Source organism: Coloeus monedula, assembly GCF_965178545.1.
Source record: "Coloeus monedula genome assembly, chromosome: 35".
NCBI lineage: Eukaryota > Metazoa > Chordata > Aves > Passeriformes > Corvidae > Coloeus > Coloeus monedula.
Genome location: NC_138815.1, coordinates 2478814 through 2497238, shown reverse-complemented (window position 1 = coordinate 2497238; position 18425 = coordinate 2478814). Strand labels below are relative to the sequence as shown.

The 18425-nt window shown below is 60.2% G+C and overlaps 1 protein-coding gene across 1 annotated transcript in view; it reads right to left on the bottom strand.

Annotated features, from left to right (window-relative positions):
* Window positions 1-638: 638 nt before the first annotated feature.
* Window positions 639-18425, bottom strand: part of NPHS1 (NPHS1 adhesion molecule, nephrin) — a gene marked incomplete at both ends in the record, with an annotated part of 55263 nt that continues 37476 nt past the window's right edge. The window contains 13 exons of the mRNA XM_082299893.1: window positions 639-683; window positions 1203-1255; window positions 1348-1411; window positions 1885-2084; window positions 2501-2664; window positions 2809-2920; window positions 3639-3937; window positions 4522-4654; window positions 5631-5811; window positions 11076-11197; window positions 15102-15242; window positions 16557-16694; window positions 18190-18335. Of these exons, the coding sequence (XP_082156019.1) occupies window positions 639-683; window positions 1203-1255; window positions 1348-1411; window positions 1885-2084; window positions 2501-2664; window positions 2809-2920; window positions 3639-3937; window positions 4522-4654; window positions 5631-5811; window positions 11076-11197; window positions 15102-15242; window positions 16557-16694; window positions 18190-18335 (1798 nt within the window). The remainder of the gene's footprint in view (window positions 684-1202; window positions 1256-1347; window positions 1412-1884; window positions 2085-2500; window positions 2665-2808; window positions 2921-3638; window positions 3938-4521; window positions 4655-5630; window positions 5812-11075; window positions 11198-15101; window positions 15243-16556; window positions 16695-18189; window positions 18336-18425) is intronic.

Here is an 18425-nt window from a genome sequence, read left to right as displayed (position 1 = left end):
GGGTGTGACTGGGATAAACTGGGAGGGACTGGGAGGGACTGGGAGGGGACTGGGGCAAACTGGGAGGGACTGGGAGGGACTGGGAGGGGACTGGGGCAAACTGGGAGGGACTGGGAGGGGACTGGGGCAACCTGGGAGGGGATTGGGGGGGGGCATTGGGTGCAGCTGGTTTATACTGGGAAGGACTGGGGGGGACTGGGAGGGGATTGGGAGGGACTGGGAGGGAACTGGGGCAAACGGGGAGGGACTGGGAGGGGCTTGGGGGGGGCATTGGGAGCAACTGGTTTATACTGGGAGGGATTGGGAGAAACTGGAACGAACTAGGACAAACTGGGAGTGACTGGGATGAACTGGGAAGGGAGTGCGAGGAACTGGGAGGGAACTGGGACGAACTGGGAAGGGACTCTGCAGGAACAAGGAAGGACTGGGGACAACTGGAACAAACTGGGAGGGACTGGAATGAACTGAGAGGGACTGGGACGAACTGGGAGGCACTGGTTTCAAACCGCTTTGAACTGGGAAGGGGCGTGGCCGCTGCCCTGCCCTGATTGGCTGACACCAGGAGCCCTTGGGGAGGGGGGGGGCGGGGTTTATTTTCGGGGAGGGGGCGGGGCCTGGAGCGAGGCCCCTCCCCCACCTCAGACCAGCTCCCCCTGGGGGGTCACGAGCGGCTCCGGGGGCACCTGGGGGGGGAGGGGCGAGCGGTGGGGGCGGGGCCAGGGGCCCATCGCCCCTCCCCCACCCCCTTAAAAGCATCTCCGGCCGCCCCTCCCCCACCTCAAGCCCCTCCCCCTCCTCAGGCCCCTCCCCCAACTCAGGCCCCTCCCCCACCCCCTGCACCCCCTTTCTCTGCCCCTCCCCCACCTCAAGCCCCTCCCCCACTCCCCCAAAGCATCTCCGGCCGCCCCTCCCCCTCCTCAGGCCCCTCCCCAACCCCTGCACCCCCTTTTCCCGCCCCTCCCCCACCCCAGGCCCCTCCCCCACCCCAGGCCCCTCCCCCACCCCTTGGATCCCTTTCCCCGCCCCTCCCCCACCCCCAAAGCATCTCCTGCCGCCCCTCCCCCACCTCAGGCCCCTCCCCCACTCCCGCACCCCCTTTTCCCGCCCCTCCCCCACCCCCACGACGACTCCCGTGGCCCCTCCCCCACCCTCCGAGTCCCAACCTCCCCCTCCCCCACCCCCAGCCCCTCCCCCCCCCTCACCTCCTCGTAGCCCCCCCACGGCTCCACCTCCTCGTACGGGTGGGGTTCCGCACCTGGGGGGGGGGGAGGGGAGAGGCGGGTGAGGGGTGGGGGATGGGCACCGCCCCTCCCCCCCCCGTCCTCCCCCGCCCCTCCCCCCACTCACCCTTGGGGGGCTCCCAGGGGGCGGAGCCGGCGCTGGGGGGGCCCCGGAAGCCTTCGGAGCTCGGCTGGGGGTGGGGGGAGGGGGGGGAGGGACGGGGTTTAGGGGGGGAGAGCCCCTCCTGGGAGCGCCCCTCCCCCACCCCAAAAATCACCCCGAAATCCGCCCCTCCCCCACCCCAAAACCGGCCCTCCCCCACCCCAAAAATCAGCCTTTTCCCAGCTAAAACCGCCCCTCCCCCACCCTCAAACCGCCCCTCCCCCACCCCTAAAATCAGCCCTAATCCCGCCCCTCCCCCACCCCCAAACCGCCCCTCCCCCACCCCGAAATCCGCCCCTCCCCCACCCCTGGAACCGCCCCTCCCCCACCCTTAAACCGCCCATCCCCCACCCCAAAACCGCCGCTCCTCCTCCCCAAAACCGCCCCTCCCCCACCCCAAAAATCACCCCTAAACCCGCCCCTCCCCCACCCCAAAACCCGCCCCTCCCCCACCCCGGAACCGCCCCTCCCCCACCCCAAAATCCGCCCCTCCCCCCTCACCTGCTCATCTCCGGGCGTGGCCGCCAGGGGGCGCCGGCGCCGCCACCGGAAGTAGCAGAGCGCCCCCCCGAGGCCGGGCAGGAGGAGCCCCCCCAGGGCGCTCAGCGCCCCCACCAGGACGGGCGAGGCCGAGTCCTCCGAGCCGCTGGGGGGCGCCACCGGCGGCTCCTCCCGCACCGGGGGCGGAGCTTTGGGACCGGCTGGGGGGGGGGAAGGGGGAGAAACGGCACTTCCGGCCAGCTCCGGGGCACTTCCTGTTTACTTCCGGTGCGATCCCGTTATGCCTTGCGTTTCCGGCCACACCCCCCGACTCACAAGACTGCCACTTCCGCTCCTTTGTCCGACTTCCGGTACTGCTTCGACTTCCGCTTCCGGTTTCCGCCCTTGTTTCCGACCCCACCCAGCCACTTCCTGCCTTTTCCCCGCCCACTTCCGGTCTAAACCCACTTCACTTCCGCTTCTCAGAATTCCCACCCCGGCTAATCCACAACTTCCGGGTTCGAACCGGAAGTCAGCCTCCAACCACTTCCGGCGGTCAACCCCAAGCCCCACCCACCCCATCCTCACGTCATTTCCGGTTCCAAACCCCACTTCCGCCGCACTCTCAGGTCCCTACCGGAAGTGACGGCTCTCAGCCGCACGGGGGCGCTGTCGCCGCGGGCGTTGCGGGCGCGCACGGTGACGTCATAGGGCGTGGCCGGGCGGAGCCCGCTCAGCGTGATGGAGAAACCGGAAGTGACGAGAGCAGCGGGTGGGGGAGGGGCGTCCGGACCTTCCGCACTGGGGGGGGGGGTGGGGCGGGGGAGGGAGCGGAAGTGAGGAGCGGAAAGAGCCCGGAAACCGGAAGTTGGGGTGGGCGGACAGGAAGTGACATCACACGCCGCAGGAAGTGGGGGGGTTTTTTTGAGGAAGGGCGCCCCCTACCGGAGCAGGAAGTGCTGGGGGAGGCCGCCATCGAAGCCGGGGAGCCACGAGAGGCTCAGGGAGGTCCCCGAGAGCCCCGAGAGCCGCAGGGCCCGGGGGGGGTCCGGCCGGTCTGGGGGGGGAGGGGAACCATCCCAGTGCTCCCAGTATCAGCCCAGTATGGTCCCAGTATGGTCCCAGTGCCATCTGGAACCCTCCCAGTTCCCCGCAGGCCCTCCCAGTCCCTCCCAGTAATTCCCAGTATAACCCAGTCCCCTCCCAGTCCCCTTCCAGTCCCCTCCCAGTCCCCTTCCAGTCCCTCCCAGTCCCTCCCAGTCGCCTCGCAGTCCCTCCCAGTTCCCTCCTAGTCCTTCCCCATCCCTCCCAGTTCCATCCCAGTCCATCCCAGTTCCCTCCCAGTACCCTACCAGTCCATCCCAGTCCGTCCCAGTTGCCTCCCAGTTGCCTCCCAGTCCCTCCCAGTCTCTCCCAATCCACTCCCAGTCCCTCCCAGTTCCCTCCCAGTCCTTCCCAGTCCCTCCCAGTTCCCTCCCAGTCTCTCCCAGTATAACCCAGTTCCCTCTCAGTCCCTCCCAGTCCCTCCGAGTTCCCTCCCAGTCCCTCCCAGTATAACCCAGTTCCCTCCCAGTCCCTCCCAGTTCCCTCCCAGTCCCTCCCAGTTCCTTCCCAGTCCCTCCCAGTCCCTCCCAGTTCCCTCCCAGTCCCTCCCAGTTCCTTCCCAGTCCCTCCCAGTTCCTTCCCAGTCCCTCCCAGCCCCTCCCAGTTCCATCCCAGTTCCCTCCCAGTCCCTCCCAGTCCCCTCCCAGTCCCTCCCAGTTCCCCAGTCCCACCTCCCAGTTGCAGCCGGAGGCTCCTCCGGACGCTCCCGCGCTCGTTCCGGGCCACGCAGACGAAGACGCCGATGGTGCCGTTGCGGCTCTCCCAGTGCTCCCAGTCCTCCCAGTCCGGGGGGGCCGGGGGTTGGTTCTGGTAGCGGTAACGGGGCCGGGGGAACTGGGAGGACTGGGAGGACTGGTGGGAGCGGAGGAAGAGGCGGCGCAGGCGGGCGCGGGCCCCGGTGACGTTGGCCACGCTGAGCACGGAGCTGGTCCAGGGCCCCTCCCGCCACTGGCGCTCCTGGAACTGGGAACTGGGACCAGTATGGGGGAGAGTGGGGTCAGGGTGGGGCTGGGAGGGACTGGGAGGGGATTGGGAGGGACTGGGAGGGAGTGGGAGGGGACTGGGAGGGACTGGGAGGGACTGGGAGGGGATTGGGAGGGGACTGGGAGGGACTGGGAGGGGACTGGGAGGGGACTGGGAGGGGATTGGGAGGGACTGGGAGGGGACTGGGAGGGGACTGGGAGGGGATTGGGAGGGACTGGGAGGGGATTGCTGTTTTGCCCAGTAGCCCCCAGTCCATCCCAGTTCGTTCCAGTTTGAGCCCAATCTTTCCCAGTTTGATCCAATTGAACCCAGTCCACCTTGGCCCCTCCCAGTTGACCCCAATCCCCTCCCAGTACCCTCCCAGTCCCTCCCAGTAACTCCCAGTCCCTCCCAATCCCCTCCCAGTACCCTCCCAGTCCCTCCCAGTATCCCCCAGTCCCCTCCCAATCCCCTCCCAGTCCCTCCCAGTATCCCCCAGTCCCCTCCCAGTCTCTCCCAGTTCCCTCCCAGTCCCTCCCAGTCCCTCCCAATCCCCTCCCAGTCCCTCCCAGTCCCTCCCAGTTGCCTCACCCCGGCTCCCCGGTGCTCAGGCCGTGCCCGTTCCTCTCCCAGTTCAGCTCCACCCCGGGCACTCCCCGGGCTCGGCACCGCAGCTGCGCTGACTCCGCCCCCTCGGGGACCAGCACCGCCCCCGGCCCCGCCCCCGGCCCCGCCCCCGGCCCCGCCCCCTCCTCTGGCTCCGCCTCCATCTCGGGACCGTCTGAAATTGGGGGAGGGGGAGGGGAGGGGTTCAGTGGGAGGGCGCCCCCTGCTGGATGCACCCATTGGTTGATCCACCCCCCCATTGAGGCCACGCCCACGAATTGGCCCCGCCCCCTTTGCCCCAATTCTTTCAAGACCCGCCCCCTTTTCCTGTTGGCTCCTCCCCTCCCCCTTTTACCCCTCCCCCTTTCACCCCTCCCCCTTTGACCCCTCCCCTTTAAGCCCCTCCCCCTTTAAGCCCCTCCCCTTTAGCCCCGCCCCCTTTGGGCCCCTCCCCCTTTCACCCCTCCCCCTTTAAGCCCCTCCCCCTTTAAGCCCCTCCCCCTTTCACCCCTCCGCTTTTGGGCCCCTCCCCCTTCAACCCCTCCCCCTTTAACCCCTCCCCCTTTAGCCCCTCCCCTTTTGCCCCTCCCCCTTCAACCCCTCCCCCTTTAACCCCTCCCCTTTAACCCCTCCCCCTTTGGGCCCCTCCCCCTTTCACCCCTCCCCCTTTCGCCCCATCCCCTTTCACCCCTCCGCCTTAAGCCCCTCCCCCTTTGGGCCCCTCCCCCTTTAGCCCCTCCCCCTTCAACCCCTCCCCCTTTAAGCCCCTCCCCCTTTCGCCCCTCCCCCTTTCGCCCCTCCCCCTTCAACCCCTCCCCCTTTAACCCCTCCCCCTTTGAGCCCCTCCCCCTTTAACCCCTCCCCCTTTCGCCCCTCCCCCTTTCGCCCCTCCCCCTTTCACCCCTCCCCCTTTCGCCCCTCCCCCTTTCGCCCCTCCCCCTTTAACCCCTCCCCTTTTCGCCCCTCCCCTTCAACCCCTCCCCCTTTCGCCCCTCCCCCTTCAACCCCTCCCCCTTTAAGCCCCTCCCCCTTCAACCCCTCCCCCTTTCGCCCCTCCCCCTTCAGCCCCTCCCCCTTTCGCCCCTCCCCCTCACATCTGACCACCAGCCGCACGATCGCCCTGGCCGGGGGGGGCACCCCCGAGTCCACCCGGCACTCGTAGGGTCCCCCCAGCTCCCGCCGCGCCCCCGACACCCGCAGGGCCCCCCCGGGACCCCCCCCCGGCTCCGGCCGCAGCTCCGGGGGCAGCTCCAGGGGGGGGGAGCCGGGATCGCCCTGGGAATGATGGGAAAAAATGGGAAAAGGGGCTCAGCCCCAAAAGAACCCCAAACCAGCCCCGAAATAACCCCAAAATAACCCCGAAAGAACCCCAAAACAGCCCCGAAATAGCCCCGAAATTACTTTCAGGACAGCCCCAAAATCGCCCCAAATATTCCTAAAAAGAACCCCAAAATAGCCCCGAAATAGCCTCAAATATTCTTAAAAATAACCCCAAAAATACCCTCAGGACAGCCCCAAAATAGCCCCAAATAGTCCTAAAAAATACCTCCAAAATAGCCCCAAAAGAACCCCAAAATAGCCCCAAAAATTCCTAAAAATAGCCCCAAAATAGCCTCAAATATTCCTAAAAAATACCCCCAAAATAGCCCCAAAATATTCATTAAAATAACCCCAAAATAGCCCCAAAATACCCCGAAATTACTTTCAGGACAGCCCCAAAAATTCCTAAAAAGAACCCCAAAATAGCCCCGAAATAGCGCCAGATATTCTTAAAAATAACCCCAAAAATACCCTCAGGACAGCCCCAAAATAGCCCCAAATAGTCCTAAAAATTACCCCCAAAATAGCCCCGAAAGAACCCCAAAATAGCCCCAAAAATTCCTAAAAATAGCCCCAAAATAGCCTCAACTATTCCTAAAAAATAACCCCAAAATAGCCCCAAAATATTCATTAAAATAACCCCAAAATAGCCCCGAAATTACTTTCAGGACAGCCCCAAAATCGCCCCAAATATTCCTAAAAAGAACCCCAAAATAGCCCCGAAATTGCCCCAAATATTCTTTAAAATAACCCCAAAAATACCCTCAGGACAGCCCCAAAATAGCCCCAAATAATCCTAAAAAATACCCCCAAAATAGCCCAAAAATACCCCAAAATAGCCCCGAAATAGCCCCAAATATTCCTAAAAATACCCCAAAATAGCCCCAAATAGTCCTAAAAAATACCCCCAAAATAGCCCAAAAATACCCCAAAATAGCCCCGAAATAGCCCCAAATATTCCTAAAAATACCCCAAAATAGCCCCAAATAGTCCTAAAAAATACCCCCAAAATAGCCCAAAAATACCCCAAAATACCCCCGAAATAGCCCCAAATATTCCTAAAAATACCCCAAAATAGCCCCAAATAGTCCTAAAAAATACCCCCAAAATAGCCCAAAAATACCCCAAAATAGCCCCGAAATAGCCCCAAATATTCCTAAAAATAGCTCCAAAATAGCCCCAAAAGAACCCCAAAATAGCCCCGAAATAGCCTCAAATATTCTTAAAAATAACCCCAAAAATACCCTCAGGACAGCCCCAAAATAGCCCCAAATATTCCTAAAAATTATCCCCAAAATAGCCCCAAAAGAACCCCAAAATAGCCCCAAAAATTCCTAAAAATAGCCCCAAAATAGCCTCAAATATTCCTAAAAAATACCCCCAAAATAGCCCCAAAATATTCATTAAAATAACCCCAAAATAGCCCCGAAATAGCCCCAAATATTCTTAAAAATAACCCCAAAAATACCCTCAGGACAGCCCCAAAATAGCCCCAAATAGTCCTAAAAAATACCCCCCAAAATAGCCCAAAAATACCCCAAAATAGCCCCGAAATCGCCCCAAAATAGCCCCAAAGATTCCTAAAAATAGCCCCAAAATAGCCCCGAAATTACTTTCAGGACAGCCCCAAAATCGCCCCAAATATTCCTAAAAAGAACCCCAAAATAGCCCCGAAATAGCCCCAAATATTCTTAAAAATAACCCCAAAAATACCCTCAGGACAGCCCCAAAATAGCCCCAAATAGTCCTAAAAAATACCCCCCAAAATAGCCCAAAAATACCCCAAAATAGCCCCGAAATAGCCCCGAAATATTCCTAAAAATAGCTCCAAAATAGCCCCAAAATAACCCCAAAATAGCCCCGAAATAGCCCCAAATATTCCTAAAAATAACCCCAAAATAGCCCCGAAAGAACCCCAAAATAGCCCCAAAAATTCCTAAAAATAGCCCCAAAAATAGCCTCAAATATTCCTAAAAAATACCCCCAAAATAGCCCCAAAATATTCATTAAAAGAACCCCAAAATAGCCCCGAAATAGCCCCAAATATTCTTAAAAATAACCCCAAAAATACCCTCAGGACAGCCCCAAAATAGCCCCAAATATTCCTAAAAAATACCTCCAAAATAGCCCCAAAAGAACCCCAAAATAGCCCCAAAAATTCCTAAAAATAGCCCCAAAAATAGCCTCAAATATTCCTAAAAATTGCCCCCAAAATAGCCCCAAAATAGCCCCAAAATACTCATTAAAATAACCCCAAAATAGCCCCAAAATAGCCCCGAAATTACTTTCAGGACAGCCCCAAAATCGCCCCAAATATTCCTAAAAAGAACCCCAAAATAGCCCCGAAATAGCCCCAAATATTCTTAAAAATAACCCCAAAAATACCCTCAGGACAGCCCCAAAATAGCCCCAAATAGTCCTAAACAATACCCCCAAAATAGCCCCGAAATAACCCCAAAACAGCCCCAAAATAGCCCCGAAATAGCCCCAAATATTCCTCAAAATAGCCCCAAATAGTCCTAAAAAATAGCCCCAAAATAGCCCCAAAAGAACCCCAAAATAGCCCCAAAAATTCCTAAAAATAGCCCCAAAATAGCCTCAAATATTCCTAAAAAATAGCCCCAAAATAGCCCCAAAATAGCCCCAAAATAACCCCAAAAAAACCCTAAAAATAGCCCCAAAATAACCCCACAATATCCCCCAAATATTCCTAAAAAATACCCCCAAAATAGCCCCAAAAATAACCCCAAAATAGCCCCAAAAAACCCCAAAATATTCCTAAAAATACCTCAAAATCAGCCCCAAAAGAACCCCCACATATTCCTGAAAAAACCCCAAAATAACCCCAAAATATTCCTAAAACGATCCCCCCTAAACGCCCCCAAACCGCCCCAAAACGGCCTCAAAACAGCCCCTAAAAAACCCCAAAATATCCCCCAAAAAACCCCAAAACAGCCCCCGAATATTCCTAAAACCAGCCCCAAAAAAGCCCCAAAAAAGCCCCAAAAAATCCCCCCAAATCCCCTCAGGACCCCCCAAATCCCCCAAAAATCCCTCTCAGGACCCCCCAAATCCCCCCCAAACTGCCCCAAATCCCCTCAGGACCCCCCAAATTTCCCCCAGGACCACCCCAAAATCCGCCCAAATTCCCCCAAAACCCTCTCAGGACCCCCCAAATCTCCCCCAAATCTTCCCCAGGACCACCCAAAATCCGCCCAAATCCCTCCAAAAACCCTCTCAGGACCCCCCAACTGCCCCCAAATCCCCCCAAAACCGCCCCAAATCCCCCCAAAACTGCCCCAAACTCCCTCAGGACCCCCCAAATCCCCCCAAAACCCCCCCAAATCCCCTCAGGACCCCCCAAATCCCCCCCAAATCTCCCCCAAACCGCCCCAAATCCCCCCAAATCCCCTCAGGACCTCCCAACCCCCCCCCAAATCACTCCCAGGACCCCCCAAACTGCCCCAAATATCCCCCAAATCCCCCCAAACTGCCCCAAATCCCCTCAGGACCCCCCAAATCTCCCCGCAAACCCCCCTCAAGACCCCCCAAATCCCACCCAGGACCCCCCAAACTGCCCCAAATCCCCCCCAACCACCCCAAATCCCCCCAAAACCGCCCCAAATCCTCTCAGGACCCCCCAAATCCCACCCAGAATCCCCCAAATCTCCCCAAAACCGCCCCAAATCTCCCCAAAACCGCCCCAAATCCCCTCAGGACCCCCCAAATCTCCCCCCAACCACCCCAAATCCCCCCCAAATCCCCCAGGACCCCCCAAAATCCTCCCCAAATCTCCCTCAGAAGCCCCCAAATCCCCCTCAGGACCCCCCAAATCCCCCCAAATCACTCCCAGGACCCCCCAAATCCCCCCCAAATCCCCTCAAAACCGCCCCAAATCCCCTCAGGACCCCCCAAATCCCCTCTAGGACCCCCCAACCCCTCCCAAATCCCCCCCAAATCCCCCAGGACCCCCCAAAATCCTCCCCAAATCCCCCTCAGGACCTCCCAACCCCCCCCAAATCACTCCCAGGACCCCCCAAACTGCCCCAAATCTCCCCCAAATCCCCTCAAGACCCCCCAAATCCCTCCGCAACCGCCCCAAATCCCCCCCAAATCCCCCAGGACCCCCAAAATCCTCCCCAAATCCCCCCAAAACCGCCCCAAATCCCCTCAGGACCCCCCCAAATCCCCTCTAGGACCCCCAACCCCTCCCAAATCTCCCCCCAAATCCCCTCAGGACCCCCCAAATCCCCCCCAAATCCCCCCAAAACCTCCCCAAATCCCCTCAGGACCCCCCAAATCTCCCCCCAAACCCCCCTCAAGACCCCCCAAATCCCCCTCAGGACCCCCCAAATCCCACCCAGGACCCCCCAAACCGCCCCAAATCCCCTCTAGGACCCCCAACCCCTCCCAAATCTCCCCCCGAAATCCCCCCAGGACCCCCCAAATCTCCCCCAACCACCCCCAATCCTCCCCAAATCCCCTCAGGACCCCTCAAATCTCCCCCCAAATCCCCTCTCAAGACCCCCCAAATCCCACCCAGGACCCCCCAAATCCCCCCGAAAACCGCCCCAAATCCCCTCAGGACCCCCCAAATCCCCCCAGGACCCCCAACCCCTCCCAAATCTCCCCCCAAATCCCCCCAGGACCCCCCAAATCCCTCCGCAACCACCCCAAATCCCCCCCAAATCCCCCTCAGGACCCCCAAAATCCTCCCCAAATCCCCCTCAAGACCCCCCAAATCCCCCTCAGGACCCCCCAAATCCCCCCAAATCCCCCCCAAATCCCCCCAAAACCGCCCCAAATCCCCTCAGGACCCCCCAAATCCCCCCCAGATCCCCCCAAACCCGCCCCAAATCCCCCTCAGGATCCCCCAAATCTCCCCCAAACCACCCCAAATCCCCCCAAAATCCTCCCCAAATCCCCCTCAGGACCTCCCAACCCCCCCCAATCACTCCCAGGACCCCCCAAACTGCCCCAAATATCCCCCAAATCCCCTCAGGACCCCCCAAATCCCCCCCAAATCCCCCCAAAACCTCCCCAAATCCCCTCAGGACCCCCCAAATCTCCCCCCAAATCCCACCCAGGACCCCCCAAATCCCCCCCAGATCCCCCCAAACCCGCCCCAAATCCCCCTCAGGACCCCCCAAATCTCCCCCCAAACCCCCCTCAGGACCCCCCAAATCCCCCCAAATCCCCCCCCAGCCCCTCCCCCTCACCAGCCGCCCCCAGCGGACGCTCCCTGGGGGGAGGGGGCTCCCCTCGGCCTCGCACAGCAGCCGCCCCTCCCCCCCCTCATCCACCACCACCGGGTCGGGGGCGCGGACGATGCTGGGGGGCACTGGGGGGGGAGGGGCAGGGGTCAGCGGGGGGGGGGAGGGGAGGGGGAGGGGGCTGGGGGGGATTGGGGGAGATTTTGGGGAGGATTTGGGGGGGTCCTGAGGGGGATTTGGGGCGGTTTGGGGGGATTTGGGGGATATTTGGGGCAGTTTGGGGGGTCCTGGGAGTGATTTGGGGGGGGTTGGGGGGTCCTGAGGGGGGATTTGGGGGGGATTTGGGGGGCCCTGAGGGGGATTTGTGGGGATTTGGGGGGGGTCCTGGGGGATTTGGGGGGGATTTGGGGCAGTTTGGGGGGATTTGGGGGGGATTTGGGGGAGATTTGGGGCAGTTTGGGGGGTCCTGGGAGTGATTTGGGAGGCTTTGGGGGGTCCTGAGGGGGATTTCGGGGGTCCTGGGGGGATTTGGGGGGATTTGGGGCAGTTTAGGGGGGATTTGGGGAGATCTGGGGGGGATTTGGGGCAGTTTGGGGGGTCCTGGGAGTGATTTGGGGGGGATTTGGGGGGTCCTGGGGGGGATTTGGGGCAGTTTGGGGGGATTTGGGGGGTCCTGGGGGATTTGGGGGATATTTGGGGCAGTTTGGGGGGTCCTGGGAGTGATTTGGGGGGGGTTGGGGGGTCCTGAGGGGGGATTTGGGGGGCCCTGAGGGGGATTTGTGGGGATTTGGGGGGGGTCCTGGGGGATTTGGGGGGGATTTGGGGCAGTTTGGGGGGATTTGGGGAGATCTGGGGGGGATTTGGGGGAGATTTTGGGGGGTCCTGGGGGATTTGGGGGGTGCTGGGGGGGTTTTGGGGGATATTTGGGGCAGTTTGGGGGGTCCTGGGAGTGATTTGCGAGGGTTTGGGGGGTCCTGAGGGGGATTTCGGGGGTCCTGGGGGGATTTGGGGGGATTTGGGGCAGTTTAGGGGGGATTTGGGGAGATCTGGGGGGGATTTGGGGGAGATTTGGGGCAGTTTGGGGGGTCCTGGGAGTGATTTGGGGGGGGTTGGGGGGTCCTGAGGGGGATTTGGGGGCTTCTGAGGGAGATTTGGGGAGGATTTTGGGTGGTCCTGGGGGATTTGGGGGATATTTGGGGCAGTTTGGGGGGTCCTGGGAGTGATTTGGGGGGGATTTGGGGAGGGTTTTGGGGGGGTCCTGGGGGATTTGGGGGGTGCTGGGGGGGTTTTGGGGAGATTTGGCGGGATTTGGGGGGTCCTGAGGGGGGATTTGGGGGGGATATTTGGGGCAGTTTGGGGGGTCCTGGGAGTGATTTGGGGGGGTTTGGGGGGTCCTGAGGGGGATTTGGGGGGTCCTGGGGGGATTTGGGGGGGATTTGGGGCGGTTCGGGGAGGATTTGGGGAGATCTGGGGGGGATTTGCGGGGATTTGGGGCAGTTTGGGGGGATTTGGGGGGGATTTGGGGGGATTTGGGGGGATTTGGGGGATATTTGGGGCAGTTTGGGGGGTCCTGGGAGTGATTTGGGGGGATTTCGGGGGTCCTGGGGGGATTTGGGGGGGATTTGGGGCGGTTCGGGGAGGATTTGGGGGGTCCTGGGGGGGATTTGGGCCAGTTTGGGGGGGGGTCCTGGGGGATTTGGGGGATATTTGGGGCAGTTTGGGGGGTGCTGGGGGGGATTTGGGGTGGTTGGGGGGGATTTGGGGAGGATTTTGGGGGGTCCTGGGGGATTTGGGGCAGTTTAGGGGGGATTTGGGGAGATCTGGGGGGGATTTGGGGGAGATTTGGGGCAGTTTGGGGGGTCCTGGGAGTGATTTGGGGGGGATTTGGGGGCCCTGAGGGGATTTGGGGCGCTTTGGGGGGTGCTGGGGGGGATTTGGGGGGGATTTGGGGGCTCCTCAGGGGGGATTTGGGGGGTCCTGAGGGGATTTGGGGGAGATTTGGGGCAGTTTGGGGGGATTTGGGGGGTCCTGAGGGAGATTTGGGGGGATTTGGGAGGGGTTCCTGGGGGATTTTGGGGGGTCCTTAGGGGATTTGGGGGGATTTTGGGGGGGATTTGGGGCAGTTTGGGGGTGCTGGGGGGGATTTGGGGCGGATTTGGGGGGTCCGGGGTGGGTGCTGGGGGGGGGGGGGTTGCGGATGATTCGGGGGCGATTTTGGGGTGGGATTTTGGGGTCATTCCGGGGTCGTTTTTGGGGTGATTTTGGGCTGATTTGGGGCCGATTTTGAGGGGATTTTGGGGTGGGATTTTGGGTTAATTTCGGGCTGATTTTGGGGTGATTTTGGGTTGATTTGGGGCGATTTTGGGGGGAAGTTTGGAGTCATTCCGGGGTCATTTTTGGGGTGATTTTGGGCTGATTTGGGGGCGATTTTGGGGTGGGATTTCGGGGTCATTCCGGGGTCATTTTTGAGCTGATTTTGGGGTGATTTGGGGGCGATTTTGAGGGGATTTTGGGATGGGATTTTGGGGTCATTCCGGGGTCATTTTTGGGCTGATTTGGGGGCGATTTTGGGGTGGGATTTCGGGGTCATTCCGGGGTCATTTTTGGGCTGATTTTGGGCTGATTTGGGGGCGATTTTGGGGTGGGATTTCGGGGTCATTCCGGGGTCATTTTTGGGCTGATTTTGGGGTGATTTGGGGGCGATTTTGGGGTGGGATTTCGGGGTCATTCCGGGGTCGTTTTTGGGCTGATTTTGGGGTGATTTGGGGGCGATTTTGAGGGGATTTTGGGATGGGATTTTGGGGTCATTCCGGGGTCGTTTTTGGGGTGATTTTGGGCTGATTTGGGGGCGATTTTGGGGGGGGATTTTGGGGTCATTCCGGGGTCGTTTTTGGGCTGATTTTGGGCTGATTTGGGGGCGATTTTGAGGGGATTTTGGGATGGGATTTTGGGGTCATTCCGGGGTCGTTTTTGGGCTGATTTGGGGCTGATTTGGGGGCGATTTTGGGGGGGGATTTTGGGGTCATTCCGGGGTCGTTTTTGGGGTTATTTTGGGGTGATTTGGGGACGATTTTTGGGGGGGATTTTGGGGTCATTCCGGGGTCATTTTTGGGGTGATTTGGGGGCGATTTTGGGGTGGGATTTCGGGGTCATTCCGGGGTCATTTTTGGGCTGATTTTGGGGTGATTTGGGGGCGATTTTGGGGTGGGATTTCGGGGTCATTCCGGGGTCATTTTTGGGCTGATTTTGGGGTGATTTGGGGGTGATTTTGGGGTGGGATTTCGGGGTCATTCCGGGGTCATTTTTGGGGTGATTTGGGGGCGATTTTGGGGGGGGATTTTGGGGTCATTCCGGGGTCGTTTTTGGGCTGATTTTGGGCTGATTTGGGGGCGATTTTGGGGGGGGATTTTGGGGTCATTCCGGGGTCGTTTTTGGGCTGATTTTGGGCTGATTTGGGGACGATTTTTGGGGGGGATTTTGGGGTCATTCCGGGGTCATTTTTGGGCTGATTTTGGGCTGATTTGGGGACGATTTTGGGGTGGGATTTCGGGGTCATTCCGGGGTCGTTTTTGGGGTTATTTTGGGGTGATTTGGGGACGATTCTTGGGGGGGATTTTGGGGTCATTCCGGGGTCATTTTTGGGCTGATTTTGGGGTGATTTGGGGGCGATTTTGAGGGGATTTTGGGATGGGATTTTGGGGTCATTCCGGGGTCGTTTTTGGGCTGATTTTGGGCTGATTTGGGGGCGATTTTGGGGGGGGGATTTTGGGGTCATTCCGGGGTCGTTTTTGGGGTTATTTTGGGGTGATTTGGGGACGATTTTTGGGGGGGATTTTGGGGTCATTCCGGGGTCATTTTTGGGGTGATTTTGGGCTGATTTGGGGGCGATTTTGGGGTGGGATTTTGGGGTATTTTGGGGTCATTCCGGAGTCATTTTTGGGCTGATTTTGGGGTGATTTGGGGGCGATTTCGGGGTCATTCCGTGGTCATTTTTGGGGTGATTTTGGGGTGATTTGGGGGGGGGTCCCGGACCCTGGACCAGCAGCGTGACGTCAGCGCCGGCCCCGCCCTCGGCGTTGCGGCACCACACCCGGTAGGGGGCGCTGTCGGCGCGCGTGACGTTGGCGATGAGGAGGGCGCCCCCTGGCGAGAGGCGGAAGCGCGGGGATCCCTCTGGGGGGCGGGGCCAACAAAGGGGGCGGGGCCAAGAGAGGGGGCGGGGTCAGCGAGAGGCCACGCCCACCCCGGAACCTCCGGGCGCTCCCAGTGCTCCCAGTAACGCCCCAGTGCCTCCCAGTATCGCACCAGTAACGCACCAGTGCCTCCCAGTATCGCACCAGTGACCTCCCAGTGCTCCCAGTAACGCCCAAGTAACATCCCAGTGCCTCCCAGTAACGCCCCAGTGCTCCCAGTGCCCTCCCAGTGCTCCCAGTACCGCCCAAGTAACATCCCAGTGCCTCCCAGTAACGCACCAGTAACGCACCAGTGCTCCCAGTGACGCCCCAGTGCCCTCCCAGTAACACCCCAGTGACCTCCCAGTAACGCCCCAGTGCCCTCCCAGTGCTCCCAGTGCTCCCAGTAACGCACCAGTAACCTCCCAGTGCTCTCCCAGTGCTCCCAGTAACGCCCCAGTGCTCCCAGTAACCTCTCAGTAACATCCCAGTGCCCTCCCAGTGCTCCCAGTAACGCCCCAGTGCCCTCCCAGTGCTCCCAGTGCACTCCCAGTAAGGCTCCAGTGCTTCCCAGTAACCTCCCAGTAACGCCCCAGTGCTCCCAGTGCCTCCCACTGACCTCCCAGTGCCACTCCCAGTGCTCCCAGTAACGTCCCAGTGCCCTCCCAGTGCTCCCAGTGCTCACCCAGTGCTCCCAGTAACGCCCCAGTAAAGCACCAGTAACGCCCCAGTGCTCCCAGTGCCCTCCCAGTGCTCCCAGTAACGCCCCAGTAACGCCCCAGTAACGCCCCAGTAACCTCCCAGTAACGCCCCAGTGCTCCCAGTAAGGCCCCATTGACCTCCCAGTCCCTCCCAATCCCCTCCCAGTTCCCTCCCAGTCCCTCCCAATCCCCTCCCAGTTCCCTCCCAGTCCCTCCCAATCCCCTCCCAGTTTGTCCCAATCCCTCCCAGTCCCTCCCAATCCCCTCCCAGTTTGTCCCAATCCCCTCCCAGTCCCTCCCAATCCCCTCCCAGTCCCTCCCAATCCCCTCCCAGTCCCTCCCAATCCCCTCCCAGTCCCTCCCAGTCCCTCCCAGTTTGTCCCAATCCCCTCCCAGTCCCTCCCAATCCCCTCCCAGTCCCTCCCAGTCCCTCCCAATCCCCTCCCAGTCCCTCCCAGTCCCTCCCAGTTTGTCCCAATCCCCTCCCAATCCCCTCCCAGTCCCTCCCAATCCCCTCCCAGTCCCTCCCAGTCCCTCCCAGTCCCTCCCAATCCCCTCCCAGTCCCTCCCAGTTCCCTCCCAGTCCCTCCCAGTGCTCCCAGTGCTCCCAGTACCGGGGCTCAGGCTCCTGCCCCGCACGCTCCAGGCGCAGCTCTCGGGGGGGGGATGGGCGCTGACCTCGAACCCCAGGACGGCGTCGGAACCTTCGGGAACCAGCACCGGGGAGGGCCCCGCGCGCACCAGGGGCGCGTCTGCACCAGTACGGACCAGTAAGGACCAGTACGGACCGGTACCGACCAGTATAAACCAGTACGGACCGGTACCGACCAGTATAAACCAGTACGGACCGGTACGGACCAGTATAAACCAGTACGGACCGGTACGGACCAGTATAAACCAGTACGGACCGGTACGGACCAGTACCGACCAGTATAAACCAATACGGACCAGTACGGACCGGTACGGACCAGTACCGACCAGTATAAACCAGTACAGACCAGTACGGACCGACCAGTATAAACCAGTACGGACCAGTACGGACCACTGCCAACCAGTATAAACCAGTACGGACCGGTACGGACTGGTACGGACCAGTACCAACCAGTATAAACCAGTACGGACCGGTACAGGCCAGTATGGACCAGTACCGACCAGTATAAACCAGTACGGACCAGTACCGACCAGTATAAACCAGTACGGACCGGTACCAACCAGTATAAACCAGTACGGACCGGTACGGACCAGTATAAACCAGTACGGACCGGTCCGGACCAGTACCGACCAGTATAAACCAGTACGGACCGGTACGGACTAGTATAAACCAGTACGGACCGGTCCGGACCAGTACCGACCAATATAAACCAGTACGGACCGGTACGGACCAGTATAAACCAGTACGGACCGGTATGGACCAGTACCGACCAGTATAAACCAGTACGGACCGGTACGGACCGGTACCAACCAGTACCAACCAGTATAAACCAGTACGGACCGGTACGGACCAGTAAAAACCAGTACGGACCGGTACAGGCTAGTATGGACCAGTACGGACCAGTACGGACCGGTACGGACCAGTAAAAACCAGTACGGACCGGTACAGGCTAGTATGGACCAGTACGGACCAGTACGGACCGGTACGGACCAGTAAAAACCAGTACGGACCGGTACAGGCTAGTATGGACCAGTACGGACCAGTACGGACCGGTACGGACCAGTACCGACCAGTATAAACCAGTACGAACCAAAATGGACCAGTACAGACCAATATGAACGAGTATAAACCAGTATAGACCAGTACGGACCAGTATGGACCGGTATGGATCAGTATCGACCAGTATAAACCAGCATGGACCAATATGCACCAGTATAAAGCAGTACGGCACCAGTACGGACCAGTACGGACCAGTATAACCCAGTTCCCTCCCAGTAACCTCCCAGTTTGTCCCAGTCCCACCAATCCCCTCCCAGTCCCCTCCCAGTCCCTTCCCAGTCCCTCCCAGTCCCTCCCAATCCCCTCCCAGTCCCTTCCCAGTCCCTCCCAGTCCCTCCCAATCCCCTCCCAGTCCCTCCCAGTCCCCTCCCAGTCCCCTCCCAGTCCCTCCCAATCCCCTCCCAGTCCCTCCCAGTCCCCTCCCAGTCCCTCCCAATTCCCCCCCCAGTCCCTCCCAGTTTGTCCCAGTCCCTCCCAGTCCCTCCCAATCCCCTCCCAGTCCCTCCCAGTTTGTCCCAGTCCCTCCCAGTGCTCACGCCGCAGCCGCAGGATGTGGGCGGAGCTCACGGCCACGCCCATCCCCCCGCTCCAGGCGCGGCACGTGATTGGCTGCCCCTGCTGCGACAGCGCCCCCTGCAGGAGCAGCCGCGACCCCACCGTGACCCCCCCGTAGGGGGCGGGGCTGGGGGGGAGGGGCAGGCCCGGGTCCCTGCGGGGAACTGGGGTTACTGGGAGGGACTGGGAGGGACTGGGAGGGGATTGGGGGGGACTG